The sequence below is a fragment of the Elephantulus edwardii genome, unplaced genomic scaffold, assembly GCF_000299155.1.
Source record: "Elephantulus edwardii isolate Elephantulus edwardi_28Jun2011 unplaced genomic scaffold, EleEdw1.0 scaffold00062, whole genome shotgun sequence".
Classification (NCBI taxonomy): Eukaryota; Metazoa; Chordata; class Mammalia; order Macroscelidea; family Macroscelididae; genus Elephantulus; species Elephantulus edwardii.
The window spans coordinates 6,913,462-6,937,758 of NW_006399812.1; the positions used below are offsets into that span (position 1 = coordinate 6,913,462).

Below are 24,297 nucleotides of genomic sequence, written 5' to 3' on the forward strand. Positions count from 1 at the left end.
AGAGTATATTTAACTTAATTGCATTAAAGGTAAACTCTAATATTTTATAATTACTCTGAAACTCAGTAAAACAAATAAATAGGAATTACTTCAGACTCCAAAAATCAAGGCAAGAGACAAATGTAATATAATGAATGCCAAAAATTAATTAGGCTTCAGAAGGTTTCTTTAATAGGAAATAAAAGGGAAAATTCTTATCAACATGTAAAAGAAAATTTTATACATGAAGAAGAAAAAGACATTAGGATTGGATAAAGACCCATCAACAACCTGTATTATGCAGAATACAACACCTTGTTGCATCAAGTGAAGAATATTTGAAGCATATACTCAAGAAGGTCAGAGACAGCAGCCTTCAATAGAGATTACACCTAAAACATAAAAAACCCAACAACCCAGAAATCCTCACCACTGGACCGATAGATAACATCATGATAGAGGGAGAAAAGATTAAAGTTGTCAATGATGACAGTTTACTTGGATCCACAATCAACATGGAAGTAGTGGTCAAGAGACTAAAAGGTAGTCTGTGAAATGTGCAAATGTGCTGTGAAGAAACTCTTTAAAATGCTAAAAAGCAAAGATGTTAAAGAGAAAGGTGTGCTTAATGTCATGCTATTTTCAATTGGTTAATATGCATATGAAAGTTGAAAAAGACTGAAGAAAAATCTGTCTTTGAATAGTGGTGTTGGCTTAGTGAATGGAATACTGTACTGAATATCCTTACAGACTGCCAAAAGAACAAACAATTTTGTCTTGGAAGAAGTGCAAATAAGGTGGTCCGTGGAGGCAAGGATGTTGTGATAATTTGGGTATAAAATCAGAATGTACAAGTCCTTGAAAAAAGACATAATAATTGGAAAAGTAAAGCAGGAGAACAAAATCTTGCCTTTACGCTATGTCAATTTCATCATCTCCACCATGCTGAAACCCGCGGTTGTAGTCATTGTGACAATGTATTTTGTTGAGGGCTTTCTCTGATCCTCTACTGAAGCAAAATTTTAAGCTATTTTCATGGAGTCATTATGAGTTGTAGCTCAACTGATGGCACCTAACAACAAACACCACAGGGTGCTCTTGTTGCCTGCTGGTAAGAAACTGCACTGCAATCCCAAAGGCACTTGGTTCAGATCCACCAGATGCTCCATGGGAGAAGTGCAATTTACTGTTTCTGAAAACCTGCTCTGGGTTAGTTCTGATTTGATGGCACATAACAATAACAACAACAACATATTACATCTAAATAGAAGGCTAATGTGACATACAATGTGATAGTCTCAATTTAGGTTAGCACTGGACTGTAACAAGGACAAAAAAAATTCAGTGATCAACAGACCTATTCATGACCAGCAAATGAACACAATCTTCAGATAAACACAATGCAGTGAGGGTTTTTTTTTCTGTTAGTAACAATATGGCACAATTTTCAGATGAATGATCTCATTTCAAAATTGTACTTTTACTAGGGGACGTGCCTATGACCTATACCAGCAATCATGCTCTACCTAGTCCCTTCCCAAGGTAGAAAGCAAAGAGGCAGAATTACTTACTTTTACAAGCTCCTGCTGAGGCCAAATCTGAATGGGTTCTACCTGTTGAGGAGTCTGAGTTTGAATACCATATGTATTGAGAAAAACTTGAAGGCTAAAGTACATAGGAGACAGAAAAAAGAAAAAATATGATCGAGATACTTTTAGATAACACAGATAACACAGTTATAGTTTGCAAATGATGACAGATGGGGATAAGAGGAAGAGACTATGCATAACTTGGGGCACACCATTAGTTTGTTAATGTCAGCATTGTACCATCTGCACTGGAATCCAAAAGCATTTTGGATTCTTCAGAAAACACCACATGGATGCTTTTGGGTTGAAGGATAAGTACTGATGTTGGAAACCCTAGTAATCTGTTTATAAAACAAAGTTAATTTTTAATGAAATAAATGATGTATTGGAATTTAAAAAGGCATATCTGTAACTCTGCAAAGGGAGTCAATGAAGTGAAATGAAATACTATTATCTTGATGGTATAGTGGTTAAAGAGCTCGACCACTAACCAAAAAGTGGGTGATTCAAAAACACCCGCTGCTATGTGATAGAAAGACACGGCGGACTGTCTGTGTAAGGATTTCGATCCTTGGACAATCTCCAGGGCAGTTCTCCTCTGTCCTGTGGGTGAGTCACAATCTACTCACAGCAGTGGACTGGGTTTTGGTTTTATCATACGAAATACTGAAAACATTTTATGGGGAAAAAATCACTCCTTCCCTACCCCCAAAAAATCCACCCCATCCCTCTGGATTTCATACCGGTGGCTTTCTGCTACAAGTGCTACATTAACTACCAAATCATTTTCCAGCGGTCCCTGTAAGAAATAATAAGGGTTGGGGGAAAAAGACATTGAAAAAGATCTAGTCATCATTGCTTTCAATGAGAATCAAAGACTTATTAACCATCTCTAAGCAGTTCATTAAAATGATGGATACCAGCTGACTCTAAACAGCCATCTTTCTTTCCTTGCTTCGCACCTCCTACTAATCAAGTTGATGGCGTAGACAGAGTAATGGAACACCAAGGACTGGAAAGCTATCAATCTCATCGCTACCACAGGGTCTTGGTTGTCAGAGCTATTTTGAATGATGCATAAGAGCAGTTTGGGGATTGAGAGTCATCTTCCATCATTTAACTTTGAAGGGAGGAGGAGAAATGAAAATAAAACCCCAATTTAAGGATTCTGTTTAAAAAAATGATTTTGAGTTAAAAATTTTTATTTGATATCTTAATCATATACAAGGCAATTTCCTTTCTTATTAGCTGCCTTTCTTTTGTCATACATCCTAATAACACCATTCTCATATATACTACCAAGCTGGCTTTATTCATTAAATACAAGCTGTTGGACTTAGGAGTTCTAATTAAAGACTGTATTGAACATTTCTACTCCTTTTTTATATAGAAAAGATTTACTACAACATATATATAACAGACTGTTTAAATGAATCTAATTTTGAGTCACTATATAATAAAAAATATTAAGACAAAAACTTTCCCATACTATGCAGTAAAATGCTTGATTTATCATGTCAGTTTCTCTCTATGGTATTCAATATGCTGCTACGATTTATGTGTGATGGGAAACTAAAACACTAGAATACACATGTCAGCAATAAATATAATACATTCAAAAGGGCGGTTCCCAAAATTATGGTGAAAATGCCTTTTCCTGTAGATTTCCATTTCATTTAAATGCATAGGAAAGCAAAGCAATAGGTTACAACCCAATCAAAAGATGCAAACTTTAAAATGCTACAAATTCTATTTTTAATTGATATAGATTATAACTTAATGTTTTTCAAAGAGATGAGAAAAAATGAAATGGAAAAGGTATGCTTCATTTTCAAGTGAAATCTCACTCAACACTCACTGTTGTTGAGTTGGTCCTGCCTCACAGCCGACCCTCGCGTGCGTTTTCAGAGGCTGTAAACATCACGGAGGAGACCGTCCAGCTCTCTCCCTGGGAGCCACTGGTGGATGCAAACTGGCAGAGAAGTTCTCCTTTTAGATCAGCAACAAAACTCCCTGTGGGATTTGCCAGCAGAGCTCCCTCAGGTGAAATCTACTACTTTATTGTAATCAAAAGGAGGAATGATCCTACAGTGGGTCATAATCCACAATCTTCAAGGCAATATTGTTCTTGTTAAGTGCCATCAAGTCCCCCTATGCCATCTTTGTCATCTCTGACACATTTGAGCCCACTGTTGCAGACACGGCATTAATCCATCACAATGACGGTCTTCTTCTCCTTCACCGATCTTCCCCTTTCCAAGCATGAAATCTCTCCGCAAGGAACAGCCTTTCCTAACAACATGTCTAAAGCATGTGAGACAAAGTTTCACCATCTTTCCCTCTAAAGAGCACTCTGGATACACTTCCTCCAAGACATATCTGTTCTTTCGGCAGTGCACGGGACATTCAGCTTTCTTCTACAACACCACAATTCAAAGACATCAATTCTTCTCCTGTCATCCTTATTCACAGTCCAGCCCTCAGATGCATAACAACAGGTGATTGGAAAGACTAGGACTTGAATGAGATGCACCTTAGTCTTTCAAATGACATCATTGCTCTTCAGGACTATGGAAAGATTCCTGACAGTAGACTTTCCCAATGCTATACTTCTCCTAATCTCCTTACTGCTAGTATCAAGGATACTGACTGTGGATCCAAATAAGATGAAATCATTGACAATTTCAATCTTTTATTCCTTCTATCATGTTGTTTCCTATTGGCACAGAGGTGAGGATTTTTATTTTCTTAATGTTTAGATGTAATTCATATTGAAGGCTGTAGCACTTGAGTTCCTCCTTGCTTTCAGCTATCAAGAGCTGCTTAATGCATGCTATCAATGAGTCTTCCTCCAATTCTGATGCCACACTCTTCTCCATAAAGTCCACTTTCTTTAATGATTTGCTCAGTATTCAGATTGAAGAGGTGTGGAGAAAGGCACAGCCTTGATGCACACCTTTCCTGATTTTAAGCCATGCAGTGTTCCCTTGCTCTTTACAGACAACATCTTAGAGTGAAAAATAAAAATTGAGTTAAGACATCTACTTGAATACGTATGATATTTCAGTAAAAATAAAAAAGACAGTTCAAATAATCTAATTGGCAAATGGGTGTCTCCTTTTTAACCAACAGACCTGTTTCTTAGGATAATGCTACTACACTCAAATGGCACAACACACACTTCTACCTTTCAGATGAAGAAAAAGCAACTGAAAATAGAATGGCTTGGATCAGGCACAGCTTAAATCTTTAAACTGACATCCATGATCTTTAGCACCTTAAAGAGGTTCTTAAAACAGATTTCCCAAAATAAGTTGTCATTTGATTTCCTGACAGTTGTTACTATGTGTGTTAACTGTGGATCCAAATAAGATGACATAGTTGACAACTTCAATCTTTTCTCCATCTATCATGAAGTTGTTAATTATTCAGTGGTAAGGATTTTTGTTTACTGTGATGTTGAGATGTAATTCCTATTGAAAGTTGTTGCCTTTGATATTTTGCAGTAAATACTTCAAGCTTCTGCACATTTTGCAAGCAAGGTTGTGTCATCTGCATAACACAAGTTATTGATGAGTCTCCCTCCAATCCTGATGCCACATCCTTGTTCATATAATCAAGCTTGCCAAATTATCTGCAGTGCATACAGACTGAATGGATATGGAGAAAAAACTGAATGGGCAATTTTCATACTTATTCAATACTTATAATACTTATAATATGCATCATTAAATAAGTAGCATTTCTTTAAATGCTCCAGGTTAGTTCATAAATTTATTCAAAGGTATAAATAAATTTTTTATCAGAGTAAAATGTCAGAAATACTGATTCATTAAAATAATACTAGATAATTATATCCCTGTACATCTTTATTCTGGGACATAAATCTTTTTATCTTACTTGGGTCTACTTCATTCTCTTTTTTCTTCAGCCATGACTATAAGAAGTCCTATAAGATGACTATAGAAGACTATAAGATGAAATGTATTATAATTCATGGCTATTACTGGAAATATTAATAAATTCAGTGGTTTAGAGGGATCTTATTAAATATGTTTAAGTTCATTTCTTTGCCTTCCATTTTAACCAGTCTCAGGTCCAGATATTTTTGACCAAGGCTTTAATATTTATTGGTTCTTACATAAACTTTGGTTGATTAAAGACTTGTATCCTCTGAGGAGGACCTGAAGCACCTGCTGCAGAGGGTCAAGGACTGCAGCCTACAATATGGACTGAGGCTCAATGTCAAGAAGATTCTCACCACTGGACCAATTGGCAGCATCAGGATGGATGGTGAGGAGACTGAGATTGTTCACAGCTTCAGTTTGCTTGGCTCCACAGTCAACACTCTTGTCACCAGTAGCCAGGAAATTAAAAGGCGCATTGCCATGGGAAAGTCTGCTGTTAGAGACCTCTCCAAAGCACTGAAGAGCAATGGTGTCTCTCTGGAGACTAAGGTGCGTCTGATACAGGCCATTGTCTTCACAATCACTTGTTATGCATCAGAGAGTTGGACAATGACCAAGGAGGATAGAAGGAGAATTTATGCCTTTGAGCTGCGGTGCTGGAGAAGAATATTGAGAGTACATGGACTTCCAGGAAAACAAACAGATTCATCCTGAAAAGGGTTAAACCGGGTGGCCCTTGGAGGCAGGGATTCTGGGGCTCTGTCTAACATACTTTGGACATGTTGTGAGGAGAGACTGCTCCTTGGAGAGGACATCATGCTTGGGAGGGTGGAGGGACAGGCAGGAGGGGAAGGTCCTCTATGAGGTGGATTGATTCAGTGACTCGGGTAATCGGGATGGGTGTGTCAGAGACAGTGCGATTAGCACAGAACAGAGCAGAGTTTAGGGCTGTTGTACATAGGGTCACTATGAACTGCAAGCGACTCAAAGGCACATAACAACAACAACAATATCCTCTGAAAACTGTAGAAAATCTTACCTGAGGAGAATGCTTGTGTACCTACAGTATATGGAGATCAGGAATTTAGAGCACTTTTGATGACTTAGGCTATTCTAGTTTTTATGTTAAGTAAAAGAACTTCTCAATATTCACAATTATTACCATGAGAAGTGCTGCCAACTTTTGTAGTCTGAAATGGATAGAACGTGCAATCACAAAGCATTAATAGTAAGTAGTGACTGGAATGCAAAATCTGAAAACAAAAGAAATTGTATTTGGGAAATAGGCAGTTGGTGACAAAAATGAGGCTGGAGATTGAATGACTGAGTTTTGTACATTTAGTAATTTATTCATAGACTTCACCTGATGGAGTATGCAGGAATCAGACAGACTACATGTATGGAAAGAATTGATGGAGAAGATAAATATCAGCAGTCAAAACCAGGCCAGGGACTGACTGTGGAAGAGACCATCATTTACTCATGCGAAAGTTAAAACTGAAGTTAAGGAAAAAGAAAATAAGAAGCAAAATACAACCTTCAGTGTATGCCAGCTCAATTTAAAAACCATCTCAAGAATAGGTTTGATGCATTGACATGAGTAATCGAAGACCAGATCAACTATGCAATGACATTAAAGTTATCATCTATGAAAAAAGCAAAAGATCATTACAAAGACAGAGGCGGGGGAAAGACCAAAGTAGATGTCAGGAGAGCTTCTGAAAACTGTACTAAAATGTAGAAATGTCAAAACAAAGAGAAGAAATGATGCTGTAAAAGAGCTGAAGTGAAGATTTTTTAAAATATTTATTTTATATTGGTTTGATTACAAAGTTTGTATACATTTCTCAAGCTGAAAGAACTGAACAAAGTCTGAGTTGCAATATTGAAGGATTCTATGGGGAAAATATTGAATGATACAGGAAGCATCAAGACGACAGAAGGAATACAGTGTTACTGTACTAGAAAGAGCCAGTCACTAATGAAACACTTCAGGAAGTCATATATGATTAAGAACCAACAGTAATGAAATATGTTCAAGCTTTATTGAAGACACAGGTAAAAAAATAAAGCCTTGGGAATTGACAGAGTATCATTGACATATTTGAACAAACAACATCCCTGGATGTGCTTAATATTCTATGTCAAAAAATATGGAAGACCGTTTTCTCACCAACTGATTGGAAAAGATCCATACTTTTCCCATTCAAAAAAAAAAAAAAAAAGTGGGCCGCCAAAATGTGGAAATTCTTGTATCAGCAATATTAAACGCAAATAAAATCTTCCTGAACATTATTTTTAAAAACAGCTAGAACAGCACGGCAACAAGAAATTACTAGAAATTCAAGTTGGATGCAGAGGAGCGTGTGTCTTGAGGGATGTCATTGCTGATGTCATCCCTCGAATGACATACCTGAGCTGAAAGCAGAGAAAGACAGAAGGATGTCTATTTGTGTTCTATTGAATATACAAAGGCATTTACTGTGTGGATTACAACAAATTTTGACTAACATGGAGAAGAAGCGAAACCTCAGAACTCTTAATAGTGTTCATGCTTTACATAAATCTCATCCAAGAAGCTACAACAGAGCAAGCTACTATTATATGGTTCAAAATCAGAAAAGACTGTATCCTTTCTCCATACTTAATTCAATCTGTATGTCTTCAAAACGGACAGCTCAACATCAAGAAAACAAAAATCTTCATTAATGGATCAACAGGCAACATCATTATAGATGGCAGAAGGACAAGCCTATCAATTTCACTTTACTTGGATTCACAAGCAACACTCATGGTATTAAGAGTTGAAGTCAAGAGACATTTTCCATTGGGAAAATATGTGGTTAAGAATCTCTCTAAAGTGCTAATAAGCAGGAGTGTCGATTTAAAGACTAAGATGTGCCTGGTTTAAGTCACAGATTTTCCAATTACTGCCTACGCATATGCAATGAATGCTTCGGAGTTGTAATGTTAGAGATGAGTAGTGACTATCCCATGAACTACTGACACCAAGAGGCTGTTGTTCGAACAGAGCATGAGAAAACAGCATGGTTTGAAATTTGGAAAAGTGTATCCTTTCTCCATACATATTTAATTTATTGCTGAGGAAATTACTGGCCTCAAGATTAATGGAAGACTCATCAATAATGTTCGTCAGCAGATGACACAATCTTGCTGAAAATGAGGAGGACTTGAAGCACTTGCTACACAAGGTGAAAAACACTGTAGCCTTGAATATGGATTGCATCTCAACCTCAAGAAAACAAAAATCCTCTCTACTAGATCAATAGGCAACATCATGATAGACAGAGAAAGAGCTGAGACTGTCAAAGACTTCCTCTTACTTGGATCTATAATCAAAACACTTGGCACTAGCAGTCGGGAGAGCAGGGAATTTACTGTAGTGGGAAAGTCTACATTCAGGGACCTTTCCAAATTATTGAAAAGCAATGATTTGAGTTTGTGGACTACGGTGTACCTGAGACAGACGATGGTCAGTTACTTGCTCTGCATTTGAGAGCTAGACAATGATGACAGAAGGAAAATTGATGCCTCTGAACTGCGGTGTTGGAGAAAACTGCTGGAGATCCCATGGATTGCCAAAAGAACAAAGAGATATGCCTTGGAGAAGGTACAGTCAGAGTGCTCCTTGGAGCAAAGATGATGAAGTTTCATCTCACATACTTCAGGCATGTTGCTAGAAGAGGTTATTTCATAGAGAGGGACATCATGCTTGGAAAAGTTGGAGGGGTGGCAACAGAGAGGCAGATCCTCCACCAGGTAGATTGAAAAAGTGACTGCAGCAATGGGCTTGAGTGTGTTGGCGATTGTGAGCATGGCACAGAATAGAACAGGGTTCAGATCAGTTGTTCATTAGGTCACTGTGGGTCACACTCCCAGAGCCCCTCCTTCACTTGGTGTCTGAGACTGTAAATCTTTATGGGAGGAGACTGCCCATCTTTCTCCCTTGGAGCAGCTGGTGGATTCCAACCTCTGCGCTTTTATTTTGCAGGGCAACATCATCAGAACTCCTTTGGCTATTCCAAAGATCAAGTCATCTCAAATATGACCTAGTCAATTATAGCCTAGTAGTCATCGAACCAACATTACAAAAAGAAGGCCACACATCTACAGATAGATCTAACCATGCTATTTCATCACTCCATGTGCTACCTCAACCCAGGAAGCATGAGCATGTCAGGTCTTTTTGAAACATTGTCTTACGAGTGAAAGTTTACAAAGCAAATTTGTTTTCCATTAAACCATTCATACACATTTTGTTTTATAATAGTAACTGCAATACCCATACTGGAACCACATTCTTCTCACTTCTACTCTGTAATTCTTGTTTTCATTGATCCTTGTATCTTATCCCTTCCTGATTTCTAAGCTCTATCCTTGGGCAGATTCTGTCCTTTTGGCCTTACACAGTTGATTATTCTAAGGAATAGAATTAGTATTAGTGTTCACTTTATAAGCTTTGTCTATTGTTTGGCTGAAAACTGAGCCAAAGGGTGGAATACTGTTCCAAGTTTTACAGGTAACTAAGGACACAGACCCTCTCACCTACAGTCTACTTGTAATAATTAAATGACTTGGTGAAAATCAGAAAAACAAATACTTATTGATGCCCTACAGAGATATAGATAGACAGATAGATAGATAATAGATACATAGATAGATAGATAGATAGATAGATAGATAGATAGATAGATAGATAGATAGATATACACACACATCTATGTAAGTATGAACACAAAGACATAAACATAAGGTTAATAGATCTGCATGTTGTTGTTGTTAGGTACTGTCGAGTCACTGGCATCTGATAGCGACCCTATGTACAGCAGCTCTGAGCCGGCCCTGTCCTGAGCCAGTCTAACTGATTCTGACACACTTACCCCCACTGCCCCAGTTACAGTATCAATCTATCTCATCTGGGGTTTTTCTCTCCTGTACTCTCCCTCCACCTGTACTCTCCCTCCACCTTTCTAAGCATGATGTCCTTCTCCAAAGACTGGTCTTCCTGGCCATGTGCTCAAAGTATGTGAGACAGAGCTACAAAATCCTAGCCTCCAAGGAGAAACTTGGTTTCACCGTCTCCAAGACAGACCTATCCTATTTGTTTTCTTGAAAGTCCATGGTATGTTCAAGACTCTCCATATATAGAAACATAAATGCCTGTACTACATGTCTATGTCCCTGTTGTTGTTGTTGACTGCCTTCAAGTTGAGTACAACTCATAGCAACACTATGAACAAAAGTCCTGAAGCCCCCCTCCAACTATAGACATTTATCAAAGTTCACAGAGTTTCTGGAAGCATGATATTTAGAAAACGGATGCCACTCCTGCTACCTGCCTTTATTAAAAAAAATAAGTAAGTAAAAAGGTGGGGGGAGGTGGAAGGTTTTGTGGACAGGTAGGTGAGCTGCCAATCCAAAGGCAGGAGGTTCAAATCTACCTGCTTCCCTTTGGGAGAAAGATGGACAATTTCCTCGCATGCAATTGATAGCCTCTGGAAACCCACTGGAAGGTCAGCTATGGGGTGGTTCTGACTTGATGGCAATGAGTTGAGATTAGTTTAAAAAAAAAAAAAAAAGAACATTTTCATTTTCTAAGCATATCCTCTGTAACATCTGATGCTATTTTTATTAAGTGCACATTAACCACTTAGAATTCCAGGCACACATGCAAATTCATTTCCTTTCTCCTTAGGCAGTTTCCATAATCCACAACATTTTTTAATAGTCCTCATTACTGGTATCATTTAATACTTCAGGGTTTGTTCAAGTCAACATCAATCTTTCTGATCCTAACAAACATTTATTTTGTTGATACAACACAGTCTGCATCCACAGCAACTAAAAGTCAAGACTTTAAAATGTTAACCTCCCTGAGCATGTCACTAACTACTGAGAACATGTATGCTAGCCACTCAGTAATATCATGGAGACACACCGGGTACGGGGCCTTTCTTGGGATTCCATTCTCTCCAATTACCATCTCATCACTGCCCCAACAGTCTCCTGATCTATGTGTTCTCTGAGGTATCCTAGACCTTACATATAATCATCATGAAGCTGACCGTGTTTATCTGAAGGGCGGAGTGCTGAACACCACCTTCCTTGTTAACAAACAGCTCTGTACCATAGCAAATCTTAACTAAATACAAGAGAGAAAGCCTTTACTCTGAAGTAGAAGCAACCAAAACACACTAAGTATAAAATTTCTTCTTCAATTAAGGATGAAAGTCTTTTGCTAAATCTAAGTTAAGGAAAAACAAAAATTCATTCTTTTACCTGATTGGAAAACCTCATGCTGACATTGCGTTGATTCTGTCGTGGGACATAACGCTGGATTGGATCAAGGTCTTTGGGACTTATTAATTCATCAACTAAAAATTAAAGAAGGGAAGTAGCATTATGAAAAGTAAATTTGTATAGAACTGTAAAACAAACCTAAACAGACATCTGCAAAACACTCAACCAATAAGCAGAACATACATTCTTCTTTAAATCAATATGCAATATATCCCAGGATAGATCATATGCTAAGTGAAAAACAAGCTTCAATAAACTTAAAAGAATTTAAATCATCAAGCATGTTCTCTAATGACAATAGCATAAAATTAGAAAAAAAAAACAAAAAAAGCAAACTGAAATTTCAAGTATGTGGAACTTAAACAACATATCTTTAAATAAAGGATTCAAAGAACTGAAAATTGTAAAATATTTTCAAATGCACTTTCAAATAAATGAATGATGATAACATAAAAATTCACAGAATGCAGCCACAGCAGTGGTTAAAAACGTGTACTATAAAATAGAAAAAAGGTCTCAAATCAGTAGTCTACCCTGTTACCTCAAGATCAACTCAATTCATATCTTTGCTGTGGAGTCGAAAGTGACTCACAGCTGACCCTCTAGCAGGTTTTCAAAGGCTATAAATTGTATAGAAGGAGATTGGCCATCTTTCTCCAGAGGACCATCTGACGGATTTAATCATCTTTGAACTAGCAGTGCAATTCCCTACCACAAGACTAGGTCACAAGAGCCCCCTTACCTCAAGATAGGGGGTGAAAAAGATCCAATTAAATCCACAGCAAGCAGAAGGAACAATAATAAAAGATCATAGTAGAAGATAATGGAATAAAATATAGAAAAACCAAGAAGAAATACCAACAAAAGCAAATGCTGGTTCTTGGAAAATTCAATAAAACTGATAAACTTTTCGCTAGACTGACCATGGGGGTGGGAGGTGGGAAAGAAAAAACTCTAATTATTAAAATAAATAATGAAAAGAAGGACACTGGCACTAAACAAAATTCACAAACTCCTAGAAAAAGAAAAATAATACCAAAACTAACTCAAGAAGAAATATGACATTTGAATAGACCTCTAAAAAACAGATTGAAAACTCTCATAAAGAAAATCTCAGGGTCAGGTAAATTTACTGGTAAATTCTATCTAATATTTTAAGAAAAATTACACATTTTTTTTTTACAAATTATTTTAAGCAACGGAAGAGTAGAGAAATAATGCTAACCTATACTTGGCATAGTAGGAGGCAGAGTTATTATGATACCAAAATTAGACAAAGGTATTATGAAAAATCATGTAAGAATGTAGTTACAAAATCTTTTAAGAAAATATAAGCAAATGAATTTCAATAACATCTAATAAGGATTAAATATCATGACCAAGAAAGACTTATCCCACAGACCCGAGGTGAGTTTAACATCCAGAAGTCATGTGGCACATTTTAACCCTCTTTCATAATAAAACCATTCAACAACAAGGAATAGAAGTTCCTCAGCTAAATAAATTCAATCTACATAAAAACCCAGTTACCTATTTGTGAATGAATGCTCTCCCCTAAATATAGAAAAGGACAAGATGTGTGTTCTTATCATTTCTATTCAACATTATATTAGTATCAAGTGGGAAATAAAGTAATAAAATTAAATAAAAGGTAGCTACACTGAAAAGGGAGAAGGAAAACGATTTTCACATATAATCTTACATTCAGAAAAATCACATGGCTCACACACACAAAAAAAGGAAAAGAAAAATTATTCAATTCAGCAAGGGTCTAAGGTACAACATACAAAAATAAATTGTAAATGTAACTGTTAAACTGTACACTAGGGAAAAAGGTGTAATATAGCAAATAAAGTGTTTTATAACATTTTACAACTACAACAGTAGCCAAAAATGAGACAAACCCCCCAAAAAGCTGTGTTTATCGATACTGTTTCTTGTTATTGTTATGTCGTACTACAGAGTCTGAGCTAACTCATACCTGACCCTCCAGCAGGTTTTCAGAGACAGTAAATTGCATGGAAGGAGATTGTTCATCTTTATCCCATGGAGCAGCTAGTGGATTAGAACCAAGTGCCTTTGCATTGGCAGCACAATTCCTTACCACTAAGTTATGGGAAGCCAATACTAAATATTTGCGATAAACAGAATGCTATTTCAGGATGGAGTTCACCCTGAGGCACTAAGGCAATCATTAAGGGTTTAGGGATTCTTGCATTGTATGTGCTGACATCTCCCTCCTGAGTCAAGGGGAAGGTTTTCAATAGAAAGAGTTTGGCTTCATTTGCATCGAATTCTCTTTGTGATATACTTCCTGAAAATTTTCAGTAAAGATACACGGAAGCTCAGGTCAGTGCTTCAGTCTTGGACTTGCTGGCTCCCTGTTTTTTATGCTCTCTGTTCTATTTCATTCTTGGTTGTCTGTCTCATTATTAATAATTATAAAAATACTCTACCCTCAGTCTGCAAAACTAAGCTATCAGAAGCAGGAAGCAGGAATGGCATCCACTTCCTAAATAACATGCCTCTGGAAACTCTATGAACTTTGATAAATACCAATAGTTGTACAGGGGCTTTGTTCATAGGATTGCTATGAGTCATGCTTAACTTGAAGGCAATCAACAACAAGCTATCAGAGTTCTCTACTGATAATCTTTAGGTACAATTAAATATCTCATGGATTAGGTTTCTTAGTTTGAGGTTTAAGGTCATTCCTTTTTGTATTTATTCAATCAGTTGTCTTAATACCATTTTTAGAGGTTTTGTTCTACCTTCTACTTTAATGAGTGACATTTGGGATTTTAGGAGCTTATGAATGGCTACCTAAGATACAATAATTGGTTTTTTCTATTCCTCTAGAACAGTAAAGGGAAAAAGGAGCCTCAGGAATTGTAAAAGTAAATGCCTTCATGAATTACCATCTCCTTTGCCACTGATTTAAAAAAATATGGTGTCTGGCTACCATTACTGAATGTTCTGATTAAAGACTCAATAAATGTATCCTGATCAAATAGAGGAAAGTCAGGAAACAGAACTTTAAATTCATAAAGAAACCAGACTTACTGGGTCCACGGAGACTTGGAGGTGGAGGCTGGGATGAAAGGAACTCCTGAACATTTGGCCTGGAAATAATCTTTAAACTCAGAACCAGAAATATCTCATGAAACTATCACTGAACTTAATAACAGTTTAGTTCAGTAAAGAATGATTGCCTAGAGCAATCCTTTCTTATAAAGAATTATTTATATGAATTCAAACTGACAAACTATAGAGCAAGTGAGAACTTTAAAAGGACAGAGTATAAATTAATAGTGATGTGATAATATGGATAGAGTGAGAACAGCAACATATTGTGAAGTGTGTAACCAATATTATTGAAATAATATACATACATGCAGAAATTTTTAACTGATGTATGTTTGATTCTATATATTTCCATTAAAAAATCAATTTATTGTATTCTATACATTAGCAATTAACATGCAAAATTAAGATAGCAATTCTACTTAAAAATGCTATTAAAAAGAATATTCAGGAAAAGAAATGAACCTTTAATTATGTGGAACAGAGTAATACAATCACAAAAGGACAATATTGCACAAATTTATTTATATGAAATTATAAGAACAGATAAATATATCTAAACTAATCTATATATGTGTATATATGGAACGCTGGTGGCCTAGTGGTAAGAAGCTGTGCTATAATCTTAAAGGAACATGGTTTAAATCCACCAGCTGTTCCACAGGAGGAGGATGGGCAATGGGGTGTCAGAACCCTTGAAAATGGGTTTGTTTAGCCATTGTTAGCTCCTGTTAGAGGTATGGTACCCAGCTACCTTAATTGTAAACACATGATTTTACAACTGCTGTGGGAGCAATATAAGAGAAGAATTTCTACTTGGTGAGAGACAGTGGTGAGAAACTGTGAAGATACTGTGAAAGGGGGTGATGGTTGTGGAGAGATTGTGAAGAGACTGTGGAAAGTTGTAACCAGAGGAACCCTGGAGATAATGGCTACAGTTAAAGGTTTTGTTTGCTGGAATGCAACCTGAAAAACCTGACTTGTAACTGCTCTAAGATAAAGTCAGCTGGATGACCAAGGAAACTAGAGGCTTCTTGCACTTTGTGCTCATGAACTGAACCTGGACTTTCAATAACTGGAGAACTGTGCCTTGTTAATCTGACTTGAGACTGCTGGACCAAACCTGGACATGCACTAGGTGAATTCTTTGCCTCCCCAACGCTCCAACTTACTTCCCTAATAAACCTCACAACTGTGAGTAAAGTCCGTGAGGATAAAAAATAAATATCAAACATGAATGACTGGTCAAAGAGGTGCAGGAGCAAGGAGGGTGGCATGACTGACTGAGTGGCTATCTGTTTGCTACTGCGGATATTACTGATAGCGACAGTTCTCCTTTATGAAGTAGGTAGAAGCCAGACTCAGTCACCCTCATATTGTGACTGCTCCTTAAATAGGCCATCTTCTCCTGTGTGATTAACTGCCTCTGAAAACCTGTTGAAGGGTCAGCTATGAGTTGGTTTTGACTCAATGGCACACAACAACAACAATGGTTATAAGTGGCTACTATGGATAAAGAGGAGGAGGAAAAGAGTGAATCTATTTCCATGAAGTAATGAGTATTTGTTTACAGTGATGTAATGGTTACATAACTTAGCAAATGTTACTTAAATAAACTCTTAAAAAAGGATTAAATGGCAAATATAGCATTATGTATCATTTTAAACAGCTAAATAATGAAAGGCAACAGTTGTTGCTACCACTTACCCATTGCTCTTTATCCACTTTCTTTAAAAAAGCAGAATGTATTTAAAGATTAAGGAATACACTCGTAGGTAGAAGGTAAAACTTTATTAAATTGGTTAGTTTTGAAGATTTAGAGTCATGGTTTTGTCAGCCTATCTAGTCAACTGGCCTAATATTTTTTTTTCTTATTTTTCCTTTGCATGTCCAATGACTCATTTATTTTTATTGCACTCACTATTCAATTAGTGTTTTACAAAATTATTAACTGGTACTCATCTGAATTGAAGAATTCTATTTTCAATAACCTACATCACTTTGGTACTTAGATGCCACAGGAAATCAAGTTACCCATGTTTATATGCAAATCTTGATTATTTTTTTTTCTCCTCATCACCAGACCAATAGGTGACATCAAGATAGATGAAGAGATTTAGTGGGTGGAAGGAGGGGGTAGAGGAAATGGAAAAGATCTTGCAGGAACCTGAAAACACAAGGTAACGATTTGCATAGTCCAATGATGATTCATTTTATAAAATGTAAGACATGGGAGTGATCATATGAAACACAATGTATATAAACTTTATAAGCAAACAAAACAAAAAAAAAAAAGAAAAATGTTAAGCACAAAGTTAATCTTTTTTAAAAAAACAAAGAACTATACTTACCTAAAAAAAAACAAAAACAAAGAACTAAAACTAAAAAAGCCACCCTGGCTACTGCTCAAAATGAAAGTAAAGGTTTGAAGGCAATAAAGGCAGCACTGAAAGGCAGTCACAGACACACAATGAAAAGAAGACCTCCACATCACCCACCATTAGGCTGTCCTAGACACTGCAGCTCCAAAGACAGCAAAAAGATAAAACATTGAGGAAAAGCTATGGAAGTTGTCATGAGTTTGTGCCAGGAAACTTGGAAGACCTAGCCAAATGACTGGAAGAAATTTATATTTATTTCTATTCCCCAAAAAGGTGATTCAACAGAATGAGGAAATGATTAAATAATATCAAATGTAAGCAAAATTTTGTTGATCATCCAAAAGTGGCTAGAAATGACTGAAGGTCTAGCTGAATTTAGAAGAGGCCATGGCATCAGAGATATCATTGCTGATGTCAGATGGATCTTTGCTAAAAGCAGAGAATACACGAAAGAGGTTTGTGTTCTACTGACTATGCAAAGGCACTGACTTTGTGAATCAACAAATTATGGTTAAAATTGAGAAGAATGGGAATTCCAGAACACTTGATTGTACTCTTGTGAAACCTATACCCAGCCCAAGAGGCTGTTGTGCAAACACTGTTAAGGAACACTGCATGGTTTAAAATCAGGAAAGGGTTGTGTCCAGGCTGTACCCTTTCTCCACACCTATTCAATCCAAACGCTGAGCAAATCTATCTCGTTGAGGATCTTCTCTTTTTCTGGTCCTTACTCTCCCCAGCATGATACCCTTATTCACGGACTGGTGCGTCCTGAGATCAAGCCCAAAGTATGTGAGACTAAGTTTCATCATCATTACCTCTAAGGAGCAGCACCCTTAGAAAGATTTACTTCTTCTTTTGCCAGTCCATGCTATATCAATTCTCTTCACTGAAACCACAAGTCAAAGGCATCACTTCTTCTGTCTTTATTCACTGTCCAACTTTCAGATGCCCAGGTTGTTGTTGTTATCAACCACTGTGTCACAATCAGCTCCTAGCTGACACTCCAGTGAATTTGTGGAGGTAGTAAATCACACAGAAGGAGAAAGCTCCACTTTCTCCTGCAGAGCAGCTGGTGGATTTGAACTGCATGCGTTTGGGTTAGCAGTGCAACTCCTTAACACGATTCCACACAGGAAGTAATTGAAAAATTACGGCTTAAATCAGATGCATCTGGGCCTTTAAGTTACTATCCTTGCTTTTTAGCACCTTAAAGAGCATGACTTCTCAGTCGGCCAAGCTGTGCTGACTTGTATATTGCTTTGATGCTGGAAGCTATGCCAACCAGTATGTCAAATACCAGCAGGATCAGTCATGGTGGACTGGTGTCAGCAGAGCTCCCAGAGTAAGACAGACTAATAAGCAAGACTGGCTATCCACTTCAGAAATATCAAGGCTCTGAAAACCAGATGGGTGACAAAAATACACTGTCATGCCAGAAGATGAGCCCCTGAGGTTGGAAGGCACTAAGACTGTGACTGAAGCTGTTAAGTACTGCCTCATCAAAGTAGCATCTACTATAATGATGTGATAGAGTAAAGCTTTCATCCAATGAAATACCTTCATTTGCTGAAGTGGCAGGTCTCAAAATGAGCAGAAGCCGCTACAAACATTCCGTATGTGGTATTGTGAAATGCATGAATTACGAATCTAGGAAAATCAGATGTCAAATGTGAAATGGAACACACAAATATCAACATCCTACTCAGCAGTGAACTGCAATGGACTGGTATTGACCATTTTGAATCAGACAAATCATAAGCTCTTAGACTGGGAATGAAAAACTGAGGAGGAATGACATCACATTCACTGTCAAAAAGAACACATCAAGATCTACTCTGAAATGCTATGCTGGAAGAGTTGAATTTCATACGAATTTCTATTTAATTTATATCTACACAGACATGTGTGAGTAAATATAGCTTTTTCATAGCTTGCTTTCTTTTTTTTCTCTAGGTACTATTTTAACTTTAAATTAAGTCTTAAAAGCAGCCAGGAGTCAAGCACAGAAATCCTTCTCATTTTCTCTGCAGCTTTGGGAATGCTTCTTATACATTGTGTTTCTTTTTTGGTGTAACTTTAGAACACACTTACATTGTTATCCAGCAGACACAATCACTAAGAACCTTTTTCAATAAATACTAGAGGATCTCCTTAATGGTAAAAGTAGGGTGTACAGAAAGCACAGTAACACTGTTTCTGCAACAGCAGTTGTATGGTGCTTACTATGTCTCTGGCATTTTTAAAGCACTTCATGTGTATTAATTCCTGTGTGTGTGTGTTAATGCTTATAAAAATGTCATCATGTTACATATGATAAAACTGAAACAATTAAACCACTTGCACACAGCTAGTAAATGACACAACTGAGATTCAAACACAGGCAGTCTGTCTCCAGAATCACGGCTGTTATCATATAACAGTAATGCCATTTAAGGACACTGACATTCTGTACAATGCCGATGGAAAGACCAAGAGGAGGGAGTAATTACTCAGGTCTTGATGTTACAATTTTCCTATTTAAATCAGATCACATATTACAGAATTTTCATCTCTCTCACTCAAAAAAACAAAACAAAACATGTTTGCAAAAAAATTAAATCAAATCAACAAAGGTTTAATTTGGTAAATACCAAAATATAATTCCAATGCAACAAATTCACTTTCGCTCATGGTGCAGGGTTGATTAATATACCGATATTCAAAATAAATAGCAAATCATTTCCCTTTCTCATTTGTATGTTCACTGAGATGTGAACAAATTTCTACTACCAAAAAGCATTCTATATAATTAATGTTTCATTTTCACTCTTTGGAAAAATGAATATGTCCTTCTTATTTTGCTATTTATAAATGGTGATAGATAAATTAAGATACCTCATATCCATAGGAAAGAGCTCAGGTGCCCTAGTGAGTAAGGAGTTGCACTGTAAATCCAAAATCAGGTGGTTTGAATCCACCAGCTACACTACAGGAGAAAGATGGGTAATCTGCTCTCACGTAATTTACCCTGAAAACCCACTGAAGGGTCAGCTATGGAACAGTTCTGACTTGCTGGCAATGAGTTGAGCTAGAAGTGGGCTGCCAGAGTGACTCTCTACCCACTAGGCCACCAGACCACCCTTAAATTCTAAGGGAACATACTAAAGGTCACATTTTGGCTTTCTCATCTTGTTTTCATTTTCTTCAGCTTCAACTTAAAATTATATATAAACCAATGATGGATTGCATATTTCACGTACAGGGAATTGATGGAATACAAATTGATGTATTTCAGCAAACAGATACAGCCCTAGATGTGCTCACCTGCTTGTGCTAAGAAACCTGGAAGACAGCTAACTGGCCAACTGACTGGAAGAAATTAATATTTATGCCCATTCCTGAGAAAGGTGATCTAATAAAGTGTAGAAATTACTCAACTATATCACATGCAAAATCTTGCTGAAGATTATTAAAAATGACTAGTACATTGACAGAGAACTGGCAGAATACAAGCTGGGTTTAAAAGAGGCACCAGGGATATCACTGCTAATGTCAGATGGATCTTGGCTGAAAGCAGAGAGTACCAGGAAAATGTCCATTTATGTTTTATTGACCATACAAAGGCATTTGTCTACGTGGATCACAACAAATTATGGCTAACATTTAAAAAGAATGGGAATCCAGAGCACTTGATGGTGCTCATGCAAAACCTATATACTTAGACTACAAAACTGTTGTTCAAACAGAGCAAATTAAAGAATGAATCAGGGATGTGCCCTTTCTCTACATCTTTTCAATCTATATGTGGAAAAGATGTTTTGGGAGACTGGGTTTTATGAAGAAGAATGTGGCATCAGGATTGGAAAAAAGATTCATGAACAACATAGACACAATACAACCTTGCTCGCCAAAACTGAGGAGGACTTAAAGTATTTGCTGCGGAAAAGTCCAGGATTGAAATCTTCAATATGGATTGCATTTCAACATCAAGAAAATAAAGACTCTCACTACCAGGCAAATTGGCAACATCATGATAGGTTTGGAGAGGAGACTGGCATTGCTGACAACTTCATCTTGCTCTTGGCACCAGCAGTCAGGAAAGCAAAAGACAAGTTGCTGTCAGGGACCACTCCAGAGTCTAAGGAGCAACAGTGTAAACCTAGAGATTAAGGTATGCCTGAGCTAAGCCATGGTCTTCTCAATTACTTGTTATGCATCTAAGAACTGGATAGTGACTAAGGATAACAGCAGAAGAATCGATGCTTTTGAGTTGTGGTGCTGGAGATGAGTATTAAGTATACTATGAACTGCCAAGAGAACAAGCAGGTCTGTCCTGGAGAGGGAGAACCAGCTTGCTCCTTGGAGGCAAGGATTGTGAAGCTCCATCTCACATACTTTGAGCAGTCCTTGGAGAAGTATGTCAGGCTTGGAAGGGTAGAGGGTCAGCACAGGAGAGGAAGACTGTGGAAGAAATGGATTGACCCAGTGACTGTGGTGATGGGGGCAGGTGTATCAGAGGCAATGAGACTGGCTTAGGATAGGGCAGGGTTCAGAGATGTTGATCATAGGGTTGCTAAGAATTGTAGTCGACTCAATGGCACATACCAACAACAAAGAGAATTTAAGAACTTACTGTGTTAGTTATATAGCATAGCTAGAAGAGAAAGAACACAAGCAGATGGCTTTAACAAATAGAAATAGATTTGCTCGTAGTATACGAGGCTTGCTCTTATTGTTGTTAACGTGTACTACTGAGTCAGTTCCAAGCCACACCTGACCCTCCGGTGGGTTTTCAGAGGCAGTATTGCACCAGAGGATACTGCCCATCTCTGTCCCTGAGGTGTATCTGAACTGCATACTTTTGTGTTGGCAGCACAATTCCTTACCAATAAGCCACTAGAGCATCAATTTAGGAGACAAGTCAGGAAGTAGCTTCTGGGAAGGAATTTTCTCTCTGCTGGTCCTTGGGTTAAAGATCTGTCATCACCCTATTCCCAGGTTTCTCAGTGTCTTCTCTAGTCCCTTCTCTTTCCTTTTAACTCTTGTACGTAAAACATGATGTAGAGCTCTTTTCCACCCTAATCATATTATAATTAATTGGCTAATTATATTTTAGAGGAGATTCAATTGAATCCATGGCACCTGTGGAAGTTGTTTCATCCTATAGAGAGACACCTTTTATAAAAGGAGTTTATATTATTTGTTCTTGTCAATTTTTCCAAATGAAGAGATTTTATCTGTGAAGCAGGTTTTTTCCCAAATCGAGCAGTCAGAAGTTCATATGAAGACAAAGAATTGTTGATATTCACAGCTAAGTAAAATATAATTTGTTGTTGTTGTTGTTATGGGCCATCGAGTCGCTTGTGACTCATAGCGACCCTATGTACAAGAGCTCTAAACGCTCTTCTATGCTGTGCCAACCTAACCATCTCTAACGCACTTATTCCCACCACTCCAGTCACAGAATCAATCCATGTCATTGAAAGTCTTCCTCTCCTTCGCCGCCCCTCCACTCTGCCAAACATGTTGTCCCTCTCCAAGGACCAGTCCCTCCTTGCAACATGCCCAAAATATGTCAGACGAAGCTTCAGAATCCTTGACTCCGAAGAGCATTCCGGCTTCACCTTCTCCATGACAAACCTGTTTGTTCTCCTAGCAGTCCATAGTATATTCAACACTCTCCTCCACCACCACAGCTCAAAGACATCAATTCTCTTTCTATCCTCCCTATTCAATGTCCAACTCTCTGATGCATAGCACATAATTGCAAAGACTATAGCCCAGATCAGGCGCACCTTAGTCTCCAGCCTGACATCATTGCTCTTCAGTACTCTGGAGAGGTCCCTCACAGCCAACTTTCCCAATGCAATTCGTCTTTTGATTTCCTGGCTGCTGTTGCCAGAAGTGTTGATTGTGGAGCCAAGCAAACTAAAACTGTTAACTATCTCAATCTCTTCACCATCCATACTGATGCTGCCAATTGGCCCGGTGGAGAGAATCTTTGTTTTCTTGATGTTGAGCTTCAATCCATATAGGAGGCTGCAGTCCTTGACCTTCTGCAGCAAGCGCTTCAGGTCCTCCTCAGTTTCAGCAAGTTGGGTTGTGTGATCTGCATAACGCAGGTTGTTGATGATTCTTCCACCAATCCTGATGCCACACTCCTCTTTGTATAGCCCAGCATCTTGGATGATCTGTTCGGCATACAGATTGAAAAGGTATGGAGACAGAATACATCCCTGATGGACTCATTTCTTGATTTTGAACCATGTAGTGTCTCCTTGCTCTGTTCTGATGACTGCTTCTTGATCCAAGTATAGGTTTCGCATTATAGTTTAGTGGGTGAATGTTTAATCTATGTAAGGGTAAGAATTTTTAGCCGTACAACAACAACAGGTAGCACAGGTCATAAGGGGTTGTGCTGCTAACATAAAGGTGTCGCCTTTGGGGAAGGGTGAAGTCAGAAGTTGCTCCAAGAAGGAAAGCGGACAGTCGCCTCTGCTATTTACAACCTCAGAAAACCCACTGGGTAGTCAGCTATAAGTCAGTTCCGACTGAACAGCAAGGAGAGATAGCAATATTTGGAAAATATAAATAAGCATGGCAAACTTTTTCTTTGGTTCTTGGACTGAAAACTGATCCTTAAAATCTGGGACTTGAGGTGTAAGCCTTCTTCTTACTGAGTTTTGCTATATACCCAGCAAGAAGTTGGTAAAGCCAGAAAGAGTGTTATTTAAGTCAAGTTTCTAAAATAAAGATAAAACAAAAGTAATTATACTTTATCTAGAGAGGGTTAAACCAGGCTACTCCTTGGAGGCAAAGATTCTGGGGCTTTGTCTGACATACTTTGGACGTGTTGAATTTCTTCACAGGTCCTTGGAGAGGGCATCATGCTGGGTAGAGTAGAGGGACAGTGCAGGAGGGAAAGACCCTCTATGAAGTGGATTGATTCAGTGACTGTGGTAATCGGGATGGGTGTGTCAGAGGCAATGCGACTGGCACAGGATAGAGCAGGGTTTAGGGCTGTTGTACATAGGGTCGCTATGAGTTGCAAAC

At 37.8% G+C, this 24,297-nt stretch overlaps 1 protein-coding gene across 2 annotated transcripts in view; it reads right to left on the reverse strand.

Annotated features, from left to right (window-relative positions):
- Positions 1-24,297, reverse strand: part of PHKB (phosphorylase kinase, beta) — a 206,318-nt gene that overhangs the window by 57,756 nt on the left and 124,265 nt on the right. For both annotated transcript variants that reach the window (XM_006887813.1, XM_006887814.1), the window contains exons 14-16: positions 11,777-11,871; positions 2,312-2,367; positions 1,551-1,644 (exon numbers count right to left, since the gene is read on the reverse strand). In XM_006887813.1, coding sequence (XP_006887875.1) covers positions 1,551-1,644; positions 2,312-2,367; positions 11,777-11,871 — 245 coding nt within the window. The remainder of the gene's footprint in view (positions 1-1,550; positions 1,645-2,311; positions 2,368-11,776; positions 11,872-24,297) is intronic.